Genomic DNA, 14,075 nt, shown 5'->3' on the forward strand with positions numbered 1-14,075 from the left:
AAAAGGCCAGCTTCGAGCTCTAACACCCCAGTCTCTGCCTCTCTATGCTTTAAAAAGTCTCTCAAGCTCTCGGCTTCTGCTGTCTCTGGGGACACGCCTCTCACCGCTCATTGGCTGAGGCAATAATGTCTCTGTGCATATTTTGGGAATACTGGATTTGATTGGTCGGTAAGGGGCATCTCGGAAATATTTTTCTCAGAAGAAACTATTCAGTTTATTCGTTTAGCAGTGACCAGGTTGAAAATGAAATACTGAATGCAAAACTTTGAGGGAAAAAAAATACATAAAATGGTTAGTAATACTTATAGGAATAGCTCACCCAAAAATGTAAGTTTGATGAAAATATAAGTATACTTACCCTCAGCCCATCCAAGATGCAGATGAATTTGTTTCCTCATAACAACAGATTTGGAGAAATTTAGCGTTACTTGCTCACCAATGATCCTCTGCAGTGAATGGGTGCCGTCAGAATGAGAATTCATATAGCTGATAAAAACTTCAATAATTCAGTCCATCAATTATCAGTTACTTGTGGATTATTGTAAAGTTTTTATCAGCAGATTGGACTCTCTATTTGACGGCACCCATTCACTGCAGAGGATCTATTGGTGAGCGAGTGATGTGCTACTGTAAATAGTTAAATTGCTCCAAATCGGTTGAGGTGAAGGAACAAACTCATCTACATCTAAGATGGCCTTAGGGTGAGCAAATTTTCCAGCTAATTTGTATTTTTGGGTCAACTGTTCATTGAAAGGTGAAGATTTCTATGCCAATCTATACTTTCCTCTGAATATAAAGCTATAATAATCACACTTCACTTGTAAAACAGTGCTCTGGCAGAATTTTTTGCCCTTGTACCGCAATTAAGAGACATAATTGTCATAATTTATACAGAGATGCGTAGCTTACTTTAAGCATTCATTTATTGTAAGTGCATATGCAAAAACTAGTTCATGGTGTTGACTTCTTGGTTGTTTCAAGTGTCAGACAGAAAGAGGACAAATAGGGTTTTAGGGGCGCAGGGGTGAAGATTATTCCATTCTGCTAATCCACGAAATACTGCAGCAGAGCTCTGCTAGACTTATATCCTCTTTGCAGCATCCAGAACTGCTGTACTTACCTTTGACTAAATTTATACAGTTCTGCTGCTTAGCGAGAGAGACTGAGACGAGGATTAGTCTGAGAAAATTTAGAAAGGAAAAACTAAATAAAGAACTGTAATTATAGGAAGTGGTAGATGAAAAGAATAGATGCAGTGGGGAAGAAGAATAAAATATATATTTAGCTAGAACAGATAATGTCAAAATGAAAATATTGAATGGACAATATCTCAGACAATGCACAAAGACTATTATCATCTGGTCGTGTGGTTTAATTCATTTTTGCACTGATTATGAATTTATGGCTTTTTTTCTCAAATCCTAGTGGCACGATTATGAAGGAATGAATGAATGAATTAAAAATACAATTTTATAAAAAAAAACTATATTTTAGATTCCTTTTTTTAGTAGACGCTGCTGTTGAATCTTGATTTAAACATTTTGAGTAGCCCATTTATCATTTATCTCTTTAAAACCAGACATAATCTCCTTAGATTTTGAACAGTAACCTTCTTTCCTTCTTTTTTTCCAGGTTCAGACATTGTGCAGTGGCTTCTGAAGAACCTGTGTATCGAAGATCAAGGTGACTGACACTGCTGCAGCTGTGATGTGCATAGATTAAAAATCTACTCTTATTTTGACTCATTCAAATGCAGTCTCTTTATAAAAGTCAAAATCATAGCTTCAGCTGACAGGATAATATATTCAGAATTTGCATATTCACAATTATAAGTTGGCAAACAACTAATGTCAGCATCTCCTGTTACTCCTTTAATTGAAGGAGAGGGGGGGGAGGAAGACATTTTACAGTAACACGCAGCACATAAGTCGTTGAAAGGGAAGATTATGTTTCCCAAAGGCTTGTTCTAAATGCCGGATCACTTTCGCACATCTGCGTCTTCAGCAACAAGAATAGAGAAACATCTTTTGAAACTGTAGCTTACCAAGCAATGCACTGCTACATTGAAAAAAAAATTTTTTACCCACAAATCACTAGTAAATTTAATAATAAAAACCCATGTATTGTTGTAAGTATATGCAGCTAATGTTTAATTTACCAGGTTTTACTTGCGTTTGCTGAGGTAGTCTGAGGTATTGTGAAGATGGAGCAGGTTTCAGGAAAGAAGTAAAGAAGTTGAAGAGATTTTTTTTCTTTACACAGGGGCGAGATTCGATTTGTTTCTGAGTATGGTGTATATCCCTCTACTTTAGATTCCCTCTGACAGATTTGACAGGTGTGTGTGAGTGAGTGTGTGATAGGGGGCTCTTCTCAGACAGGAAAAGAGCGACCAGATAAGTGCACTGAACCTCTCAGTATACTCAACAGACTGTGCCTGAAACAAAGGAGAGATAAAAAGTAAGAACTTTAAAAAAAGTTTCACTATGTCGAGTCCTTTGCTACATTGCTGATTAGTGGAATTTACCTTTTGAACATGCCTGGTAGGGAGCACTCATCAAAACAACAGCAGCTGCAAAAGCATACTGCACCCTTGAAAGCAAAAGGATATTAATTTGTAATCAGCACAGACACATGCTGGAACGTGCATACAGTAAACACTGTATTGTAAAAGTTTAATAGATAATAATTTATTGATGCTTAACTCACTCTGGTATGGGTTCTGCAGTTCTGCTGGTAGTAGTACAGTGTTTTTTCATGTTTCCTGTGGATACAATAGATATTCCTCTGGTCACACAGTCCATCTTGGAATATGGTTACATTTAGATTAGACAGATTATTAGATTAGAATAGGAAAAAAGAAATTTCTGAACCACTTCGATATATTATATTTTGGACGCATTGAAGAAAAAAATATTATCTTAAACGTTATCTAAACAATTATCTGGAAGACTCCTTAGAACAAGATACATTTACTTAAATTGCTAATGTAAGATAAATCTATTTAAACTGAACCAAATTAAGTGATTTTTTTATAATAATGAATTAAAAAGATTAATTAGATTAATTAAAACTTTGAATTGTTGCTGCTAATACAACTCGTTGTGTATCGAAGCATTGTGTTCCCTTCAATTTGTTTCTTATATTTTCTAGATTTGGTCCCAAAATGTACCTTCACACCTGCAAAAAAAAAAAAAAAAAAAAAAACAACAATATACCAAGATATCAAAAATGAAATTCCTTCAATAGTTTGTTTCTTCTCAAATTTGACATCTTCTCAAATTTTACCCACATTTTTTTCCCCATTGTTTTGTACATGTAATGTTTAAGAGTTGGGTTGTCACTTCATAGTTGGACTTCCAAAAACCCCATTATTTGTTCTTCTAGTGGAGGCTCTTCATCTGGGCACACTGATGGCGGCTCACGGCTACTTCTTCCCCATCTCCGACCATGTGCTCACTCTTAAAGACGATGGCACATTCTACAGATTTCAGGTCAGTTGTTTGCTGGAGCGAAATAGAGAGTGAACATTTGGAAACACTTAAAAACACAGCATCCATGCTAAATATATTGCATGTTATTAAAGTTAATTGCATAGCAGTCTAATAACATGCAATACAGTAGCTAGCTCAGATACCGATCACTCCGTCAAATAATTACACATTAGAATTAATCAGTACTTTATAATGTAAATACATAATAATCACTGTAATCAATGTTACTAAATTGTCAAGTGTCTTATTTATTTTTGTACATAAACTGAGATTTAAAGATGTATGTGCTTCCTATTGTACTCCTTCATTTGTCAGACTCCGTATTTTTGGCCCTCAAACTGCTGGGAGCCGGAAAACACTGACTACGGTAAGTTTTGTGCAGGATCTGTTATCTGTGTCTCACTGACACCGGTCTATATGAACATGAATTTAATGAAATCCTCCAGATGGCTGGAGATCAGCTGGATCACGGAATGTTAGGAGTGTGTGCGCTTTAATAAGACTAGCCTATATAAACACAACCTGATCAAATCCTTCCAGCTGGATCGTGTGTATTCGTTTGTTGTCACTACATAAAACCTGATCCTTTACCCTCAGAATTATATCTAGGTTTCCAGGAGAGCTGTCCTTGTACGATGAGTACTGTATTTAAATCTAGTTCATTTTTCATAGGTATTTGTATATCAAATGCGCTTGCAGCCAGGGCATTTTTGTGAATTTTTATACTTTTACAAACAAATGCAATTGCAATCATCCTGTGTTATTGTTGTGTGCGTGAGTGTGCGTTGAGTTAGGTAAATTATGCTTGTTCTGAATATAGCAGTCAGAACAAAGCAACACTCAGGTGCGATTCGGTACTAGCTGGTGAGAAATATGTTAAATGTTTACTAAATATTTTAGTACAGCTCATTTGAAAACCCTGAGGGCTGCTGAGGTGTGTGTGAGCAGTGTTTTTCACACACCTCTTGGCATCTCTTTGCAGCTGTGTACTTGTGCAAAAGAACAATGCAGAACAAAGCTCGCCTGGAACTTGCTGATTATGAAGCTGTAAGTAATCTTCTCTTTGTTTCTCTCTCTCTCTCTTTCTCTCTCTCTCTCTCTTAATTGTAACAATGCACATCTCAGGCTTTGTACTTCAGACATTATTAGATAGAAGATATTAAGAAGATAATAAGGTAATGACAATCTTTAAAAAGAAAGCCGGTCTAATCCAAGCTGGGCTTTAAATGTCAGGCTTTGTTTGCATAATCCATGTAAGCTCTCCGGTAGGCTTGCATAGATAGATCTATTTCCACCAACTTCTTTCTAATATTGAACTGTAAACATGTAATCATTGGACTTGCTCTTCATTTTTCTATTATTAAGTTAACACTTGAGATGTGTTGAAAATCTTTTACTTCATTTAGTGTCGACCTTTCTTTTAAAATATGCTTGTAATCGCTCATTATGTCATGGGTCTCATTGTCATTAATCTGAAGTTATGTAACTTTTTTTGAGTGAAAAAAATTAATTAAGGATGATTTTGACAATGCGTATCTCAGTTTATTGAGGCATAAAACAGTCAGGTCTAAAAAACAACCAAAAAGAACAAAAATATTCATTTTTGTGGGGGAAGTTATTGTACTGACCTTACTGTAACTTTAGTATAACTACAATTTTTGGTCAAAAGAAACCCTCTTGATGACTGGAATGCAACATTAAACAAAAAAATAAATAAGTAAATAATAAATGAATTAATAATAATAAATAAAAAAAATATATATATATATATATATATATATATATATATATATATATATATATATATATATATATATATATATTTTTTTTTTTTTTTGCTCATCTATAAATGTTCTTCTGGTCTCTTTCAGGAGAGTTTAGCACGACTACAGCGGGCATTCGCCAGGAAATGGGAGTTTATTTTTATGCAAGCAGAGGCTCAAGCTAAGTACGTATCTTTTAGTCTTTTATTTTTTGTTGTGCATTTGTAAAAGCCAGCCACCAAGTGAGAAGACAGGAAAGTGACTATTTACATAGTAAAAATTAAAATATTAATGGGTAGTTCTCTTGAAATATCTGTCAAGCTGGTGGTTGGTCTTCTGCCGTCTGTGCTAATGGATTTTAAGAGTCTCTTGTTTTTGGATTGCACAGAACTTGTCTTATAAGCCACTTCTGGTGTTGTTCCAAGTAATTCAAGGCCATTCTGTGAGCTCTATAGTGCCTCTGAATGCCAAAACAGCTTTATGACTTTTCAGCTCAGTTGCATGGTTTGTTGCATGTTTTCTTTTTCTTTTGGAAGTTAAATGTTTTAATTGCTTTGGCTTGGTGTTCTGTCTGTACAGAGTCGATAAGAAACGAGACAAAATTGAGAGGAAAATACTGGACAGTCAGGAGAGAGCTTTCTGGGACGTGCACAGACCAGTGGTGAGTGAATGTATGTGTGTCTAAGTGCTGGACTAAGTCTGTGGAAGAACAATGCAGCTATTCTCTTTTCTTCTTCAGAATTATTCTTTGTTGTTCTCGAGTGTTTGAAGTTGTTCCCTCACAGAGGAATGACATAACAGTGTTGAAGCCCCCCTGAGTTAATGGAATCGCCTCTGTGCTTGAAGAATTGCTGGCTAGTCATAAAACTGGAACACGCATTCTGAAAATCATATATCATTCATTTCCTTAGACAATATTCTACAAAGTAAAAAGTGAAAATGCACAGTTTTCCCCTAAAGAGCTATTCCTTCCTGCACGTCTCGATTTTGCAGAGTTACATGTGATCCCGGGTCAACGTATTTTATTGACCCTGAAACTACATTTTAATCAAAAAATTTTATCTTGACCATATCTTTACAACCAAACCTAACCTTACTCATGAGTAATGCTTAAAATCAGATTTAATGAAGCATTTTGCAGCATATTCCTCAAATACAACTTAGAAACCCTTTTTTAAGCTTAGCAAATGTTAAGAACATTTTGGTAGAAATATTAGTTGATCATTTTAAAAATGCCAACATGTTAAGAAAATGTGTAAGTGTGATAAATTTTAATTTAGTTTATGGTAGTTATAGTTTTTGAAAGTGCTTCAAAAGTCTAAAGTTTAAAACTATTCATCGCATAACACAGTACAAGCACAACAGAAGTAACTTAAGCTACTACACAATTTCATTATATTGCTATGTTAAATAGTCGTTAAACATTATGCTTTTATAGTATTATTATTATAGCAATGGTCCTTGTGGTTTTGAGTGTCTATATGTGTGAATCACCTGGTGTATATTGCTTTATGACTTGTGTGTCTGTGTGCTGTTTGTTTTAAAGGAAGCAGCAATTTCTCCCTCAATTACACTGAGCCGATCCTTCTCATTAGCAATTTCATGCTAACTTGGCTTGATCTTTCAAGCTGATGTGCAGTAGCGAGATGCTACCGTCTATATTTAGCCAGTACAGGTTCAAATGGGGTTTATTGCTGAACTCTAAGTGTCTCGAGGCTGTTTTCATTCTCTCTTCAACATACATTAGAGGCCTGAACCTAAAGTTCATTCTATACTGGAAAGTGCAAACATTGAGTCTAACCAGCAGGAAACCGTTTGATTGACAGCTCCGTGCCTTTTTAAAAATATCATCTCGGTTTCCCAAAACAGGAGGGAGTGTGCCGGCTAGGTGCACTGCGTCAGGTGGTTTATAGTCAAAGCAACCCGGTTGCCTGGCAACCGTAAACTATAGGTCATCTGGAGAATTGACAGTTATATTGACAAATTGTGTATGTGTTTCAGCCAGGGTGTGTGAACACAACAGAAGTGGACATAAAGAAATCATCCAGAATGAAGAACCCTCACAAAACAAGAAAGGTAACAAAACCCAATAGCACTGCAGGAAATCCAGCATTTAATCAAATTACTCAAGGTTTTAATATGCTTAACCATGTGACTAATCACTGCAGCAGTTATGCCACTCATTATGCAATTGAGCGTTTGCATTTGATGAATCAATCAGCCACTGAGCCAATCAGAATACCGAATAAGTCTTAAATCAATCCACCAATCACAAAATCCTACCAATCCAGAATGGCTCACATCAGCAATCACACAGCTGCTCATGTGAAATCCCCAATCACTGATGCAATCACACAGAAATCCCCTCTCTAATATCTGAACCTGTTTTAAATTTATGTAAATATGGTTGTAAATTATTCTGATGATTTTCACAGTCTGTGTACGGCCTTCAGAATGACATTCGCAGCCATAGCCCCACCCACACACCCGCCCCCGAGGCCAAGCAACCAACCGAGGAAGAGCTTCGGGAACAGGTAACACCTGATTGGTTCTGTCTGTGTGTGTTTAGGCAGAGTACGTTTTTGAATTTGAATTTCAAATGTATCTTAAGTGTTCTATTTGATAAACTGATTTCATATTGCAACACTACAATAATTTTCTTTACATATTATGATATGCTTTTTTGTATCTGTTTTTAAGTTGATTTGTAGGTATGCTAATTTTTTTTTGTTCAGGTCACTTACTTAGTTGGTGTTTATGTGACCCAGACAAGAGGGGGGAAAGATATCGTAGCCATAAATTATTGAATATATTCCAGCAACGTCATTATTAGTATTATATAGTAAAATCATGGACACCTTGCTCACATTCTTTCTCTTGTTTTAATTGAATTGTGACCATGATTTAGAGTTAAAATAAGGTGACAAAATAGCACATTTAACTGAAATGAATTAATGAATTCTTAAAACAATTTCTTTTGAAAATAATACCCTTAGGCCTAATATGTAGATGGGTTTGTTTCTTTATCAGAAGAGAAATGTAGCAATGCATCACTTGCTCAACAATAGATCCTTTGCAGTGAATTGGTGCCGTCAGAATGAGAATCCAAACAACTGATTACATTACAGTAATTCACATGACTGCACATGAATGATCTGAGAGTGACTTGAATTTCAGCACATTTAAATTTTTGGTTGAGCTACTGTACTCTTTAATTATTTGCAGAAACAAAATTCATGTCTGCAATATCTAGATTTTCTCCCGCACTGCATATGCAAGGCCACTGTGGAAAAGTGGTCAAAAACCCTACAGTAACCCTACGGCCTAACCAGCTTTTGTGACCAGCTAACTACCGCTGGCTATTTTTTTTTTGGCAGCTGTGTGGAAAACTCCCGTTTAGTTCATCCATGACTGCTTTTGCCATCTGTTTTCACACACACATACCCACTTGCGCTCACCTTGACTATTTCCACTATTGTCTTTCCAGATCAAGTTTTGGCAAGCACAGTTAGACCGACATCGATTGAAAATGTCCAAAGTTGCAGAGAGGTAAGTCAGAGAAAGAGAGGGAGAGAGAGAGTGTGTGTGTGTGTGTGTGTGTGTCTGTGCTGTGATCGATCCACAGGTCTTCATTATTCTACAGTGCTTAAACATTTTCTTATCGACCTCTTTAATGGTCTGTGTAGATATTACTTATGCTGACAAACATGTTTCTGTTTCTCATCCTCAAATTTACTCCCTCTGCGAGATCAATGGCTCTATTAGAATACCACAACATCTTGAAGATTTTAGTGCAACTTATAATGAAACCAACTTGCAGAAATGAGTTATAGATCAAAATATAAAAAAATCCATCAGTGCTGGAGGTAACTACTTAAAAGTAATGTGTCCTATGTCTACTAGATATAATAAGATTATGTAATATATATATATTTTTATGAACACTGTAATGACCATTTATAAAAAAAATAAATAAAAGTATGTAATGCATACTGATAAAGAAGTAAATAAAATAAAAAAAAAGTAATAATTACTGTGATGGTCCATTAAATATAAAGTCACTGATAAACAAAACATATTTGCATAGAGTAAGCATTACTTATACGTATAATAAAAAGTTAAGATACTGTATATTATTGCATGCAGTGGATAAAAATAATCTACTTACTTTTTTAATTACTTTTCATAAAAACGCACTAAGTTGCTTTTTATCTTTAGTGGCATAATAAAAAGCATACCCAACCCAAAAACGCACAAACAAACATAAAGTTTTACTTTTTGAAAAAATCTTTTTTTACTTTTGAAATTGAGTCACATATTTAGTATGCATATGCTAGTGTGTTTTGATATGCTGTTTTACTAATAAATAGTATCCTTTTTCTACCCCTCTTCTGTCCTCTTCTCCTCTTTTCATGTAGTTTGCTGAGTTATACTGAACAGTATTCGGACTATGACCCCTTCCTCTCCACTCCTGATCCATCCAACCCCTGGATATCAGACGACACGACACTCTGGGAGATGGAGGCCAGGTCAGCTTCAGACACACACAGTGAATATTACCATTATACTGCAGATAAACGCGTCCTGCATTGTATAATATGTTGTGTATGTGTTAACAGTAAGGAACCCGGTCAGACTAGAGTTAGGCGCTGGGGATTTGGAATCGATGAGGTGCTGAAAGATCCCGTCGGCAGAGAGCAGTTCCTCAAGTTCCTGGAGTCTGAATTTAGCTCTGAAAACCTCAGGTACAGCTACACTTCCCCTTTATGCCCCCTGTTGGCGGGTGAGGGGTACTACAAAACGACCGGCTCCACTGAGCAGCTACTTTTTCAATCTTAATTCATTCTCTTAATTCAAACTCACTCAGATTCTGGCTGGCGGTGCAGGAGCTAAAGAGGAGGCCAATCCGTGAGGTGCCAACACGGGTGCAGGAGATCTGGGAGGAGTTTTTGGCTCCTGGAGCCCCCAGTGCCATTAACGTTGACTCGAAGAGCTACGACAAAACCACACAGAACGTCAAAGACCCCGGCCGATATGCTTTTGAGGATGCACAGGTGAAGAGCTTATGCTTTTGAGCAGCTACACTGATAATTGTTTTTAAATGAAAATGAATGGAAACAAGCTATGCAGTTAATTATCTTAGCCGAGGCAAATAATTAAATTATAAACATGCAAATGTACCGTAAATGTGTGTGTCCCAGGAACACATCTATAAGCTGATGAAGAGTGACTCTTACAGCCGTTTTATTAGATCCAGTGCCTACCAGGAGCTTCTGCAGGCTAAGAAAAAGGTAAAATATTTTAAGCAATTTGACTTGAATTAAGACTGATGCAGATACGCTACTGTTTTAAAGTTTTGTACATTTTTTCTTATTTTTAAATCTCTCGTGTTTAGAAAAACTGCATTTTTAATTGCAAAAAAATAAAAACAGTAATATTGTGAAATATTATTATAATAAATAAATACATACATAAATCATTTTAATACGCTGGTTTGTAGCTCAAAATGTTGAGAACGGTTGCTGCTTAATATTTTTGTGGGGGAAATAAAATACAAATGCTTTGATGAATAGAAAGTTCAAAAGGACAGCATTTATTTGAAATTCATTTGAATGTCTTTACCGTCACTTTCAATGTTATGTGTCCTCGCTGAACAAAAGTATTCTATTTCTCATTTATCTGACTGACCCTGAACTTTTGAACAGTAGAGTATGTGAAGTTATCCTTCAATAATGCTTTAACGTAATCGTATATACAAGTATTTTCTGAGAAAAGACTCAAATCTGGCATGTTATTTTTGTAAATCATTAAATGTAGAAGTCAGCGAAGATGTTATGAGAGCCTTTTTTTTTAAATGTAAGGGTAGGATAGGATGATGTGGGTTAGTTTCTGTGATTATAATGTTATTTTAATAATGTTGTATTATTTGAGGAAATATTATATTTGTAACAAACCAAAATCTCTAAAGTAAATCAGTGATTCAACAGATTAATTCCGATAGTTAAATCTGATACATTCGAAATGGCACAAATAGATAGGCGTATTAATTTCACTTAATAAAAACCTATATGCACCATGCTGTAGTCCCTTTTTTTACTCTTCATCTCGTTGACTAAAGTTGGGAAGCATACAGGATCGCAGAACCTCATTCGAAAAGTTCACTCGTAATGTGGTAAGTGGTAGTGGCCCCGCCCCCTCAGTGATAGCTTAACTGACCAATCAGATAGCAGCTCTGGTCAGATGAAGCTTGTCTGGTGCTTTATCCCGTCCCCAAACCTTGTAATGTCACGTTAAACCATGTTGTCATGACAGTTCCGACAGGGATAACTTGAGTGTTTTCTTGTGGTTTGTCACTCTCTGCATGACTTTGCATTTTGGTCTCTTGCTGCAACAGCTGCCAAAATGTGTACCTGTTCACGTTTCTCTATCTTGTCCACAGAAAAGTAAGAACTTGTTTTGAAGGAAGGCATTGCTTCCAGGTAACCCTGCTTTTCCTCTACCTATATGAGTAGCTCCTGTTTGAGTAGTCGAGGATACATGCGGCATTTCTGTTGAAGGAAAAGATGACCCAAAACCGAAAATTGAGAGAGATTTTTTTCTTCTATGGAATATAAATGGAGATGTTTGTCAGAATGTCAGAGCTGCTCTTTTTTGTTGGAATCTACTGTTTTCAACAGTTATAATAAGAATAATAATTATAATAATAATGAGCACCAAATAAGAACATTATCATGATGTTATCATAAGGAGACACTTTTTTTACTGTATTTTGGATTTTTAGAGAGAGCTACAGTTGAAAACAAACAAACAAAAAAAATCCCTCACAACATAAAGTTAGGAATAACATGACAGTTAATAATGGTAACGATTTTCTTTTTTGGGTGAGGTTTCCATGAAATACAGTTTGTTTGTTTTGTGTCTGCTGTCATGATGTGTGCGTGTTAAAATAACCCTCCTGTACAGACACAGATCTGTGTAAATGAACCACCGATTGACTGATGTTTTACTGCCCAACACCATTCAAAATCATTCGCCTTTCTCTTTGTTTCAGGGAAAATCTCTGATATCGAAGAGGCTGCCCGCTGTCGTCCAATCTTGCTGAGCCTCAAACAATCCACCAAGGATGAGGACGCTGTCATCTTCATCTCTGTCGTCTGATTGGTCCAGATCCCAAATACCCCGGACAACGGACCAAATCACATGCATGTCCAAGAGACTGAATTTTTACGTCAGTTTCTACTTGCTACTTGCTAGTTTCAGTCTTTAAGACAGTTAGACATGGACTTCTAATATTTGGGAAATGCAGCAATGTCTTTCAAAAGAGGATAATGATCTTCTCCTCTCATCTTCTGTCTGTCAGGACTGTCTCCAACTGTAGACCGATCAAATGATGTCAAAACCAGAAAATTTAAAGTCATAACCACAGTTAAATATAACAGCGTAGGCACATTGTGTAAAATCGAGAAGCTTTAGACACAGAGATGATCTCTTCCTACTCACCTTTCATCTCTTTTTGCATTGATTTTATTGCACTATAAAGGATTTAGCACACGTTTGCTTATCGCACATGTGAAGTCGCATGGGATATATCTGAAAGCGACTGGTCTTGCAATCTGTCTCGTCGGTTCTTTGTTGGCTCCCTCCGTTTATTTTTTTATACCATGTGTAAACACTTTTACTTGAAGATGTATTAAAGTCAGTCCTTTATCTGAAAGTGATGCACTGATTTCTCTTTCACTGTAGAACCTGTGCTACTGTTCATGGCTACTGGTTCATGGCACTCAAACTCAAACCGGTCACATTATAGTATAAGGGCCAAAACAAAAGGTTTTCTTTAATTATTCATTATATTTACATAAACAGAAGAACAAAATCAGTGAGCAGGATTTAAAATGTTTTTGTTTTATTTTTATTTTAAGTAATAACCATTTATAATAAATTATTACGTTTTTTTTAAAAAAAATGTTATTATAATACATTTAAAAGAATAATTAGTGCTGTCAAATGATTAATCGTGTTCCAAATAAAAGTGTGCTGTGTATATTTATTATGTATATATAAACACACACGCATATAGCATATATTTAGAAAATATGTACATGTATATACATTTGTATATTTAGTCTTATATTTTATATATAAATATATTTAATGCATAAACATTACCTATTTTTAATATATATCCTATTCACACGTGTTTTTATATATACAGTAAATATACACAGTATACACATGTAAATAAAAAAATGATTTTGGATGAAATTAATAATTTGACAGCACTAATACTAATTGTAAATTATAAAAAAAATACATTAAATTGCTGTTCTAATACTTTTATTTAGCTCATGGCAATTCTGATTATTTTTGTTTATTTTAGCTAGTTTGATATGCATGTAAAAAAGCAGTTAAAAACTATTTGAAATAACATTTTCAATACTATTCATACTATATGATAATAGTTTTTAAACATATATATACTTATAATTTACTGGAAAAATGCTTGCATGTTGTCGACTCTACAAATATAAACGCTTAGGGTTGCTATTGCATTTTTAACCACTAGAGGGCAATGACTCCTTCCACCAGGGCTTTTTCCTTAAGAGGCTTTGAGTTACTGTTTGCGTTTGATTATTTGGTCAGTTTGGTGAGAACAGCATTAAATCTTGAGGTCCGGACTAACCCATCCAACACTAACAGTCAGCTCCGAACAGAACGGTCTAGTTCGCTGCTATCAATACAGTGAGATATTCAACATGACATCTGAGCATTTCAGTAACTTTAATTTCAACCAGAATATTTGTGTATATGTGTCCGACCAGTG

At 35.5% G+C, this 14,075-nt stretch overlaps 1 protein-coding gene across 4 annotated transcripts in view; it reads left to right on the forward strand.

The window, feature by feature from the left end:
• rgs7a (regulator of G protein signaling 7a) overlaps positions 1–12,968 on the forward strand; it is a 39,140-nt gene extending 26,172 nt beyond the window's left edge. For 2 of the 4 annotated variants that reach the window (XM_043263831.1, XM_043263832.1), the window contains exons 4-17: positions 1,633–1,683; positions 3,385–3,491; positions 3,807–3,858; positions 4,474–4,538; positions 5,363–5,439; positions 5,834–5,915; positions 7,256–7,330; positions 7,690–7,788; positions 8,742–8,803; positions 9,673–9,783; positions 9,874–9,999; positions 10,122–10,308; positions 10,456–10,545; positions 12,306–12,968. In XM_043263831.1, coding sequence (XP_043119766.1) covers positions 1,633–1,683; positions 3,385–3,491; positions 3,807–3,858; positions 4,474–4,538; positions 5,363–5,439; positions 5,834–5,915; positions 7,256–7,330; positions 7,690–7,788; positions 8,742–8,803; positions 9,673–9,783; positions 9,874–9,999; positions 10,122–10,308; positions 10,456–10,545; positions 12,306–12,356 — 1,235 coding nt within the window. In that variant the 3' untranslated portion in view covers positions 12,357–12,968. Of the gene's footprint in view, positions 1–1,632; positions 1,684–3,384; positions 3,492–3,806; positions 3,859–4,473; positions 4,539–5,362; positions 5,440–5,833; positions 5,916–7,255; positions 7,331–7,689; positions 7,789–8,741; positions 8,804–9,672; positions 9,784–9,873; positions 10,000–10,121; positions 10,309–10,455; positions 10,546–11,693; positions 11,735–12,305 lie in introns of those variants that run through there. The other 2 variants (XM_043263833.1, XM_043263834.1) reach the window with 2 other exon arrangements.
• Positions 12,969–14,075: the final 1,107 nt, after the last annotated feature.

This window comes from Puntigrus tetrazona, chromosome 17 (assembly GCF_018831695.1).
Source record: "Puntigrus tetrazona isolate hp1 chromosome 17, ASM1883169v1, whole genome shotgun sequence".
NCBI classification, from domain to species: Eukaryota; Metazoa; Chordata; class Actinopteri; order Cypriniformes; family Cyprinidae; genus Puntigrus; species Puntigrus tetrazona.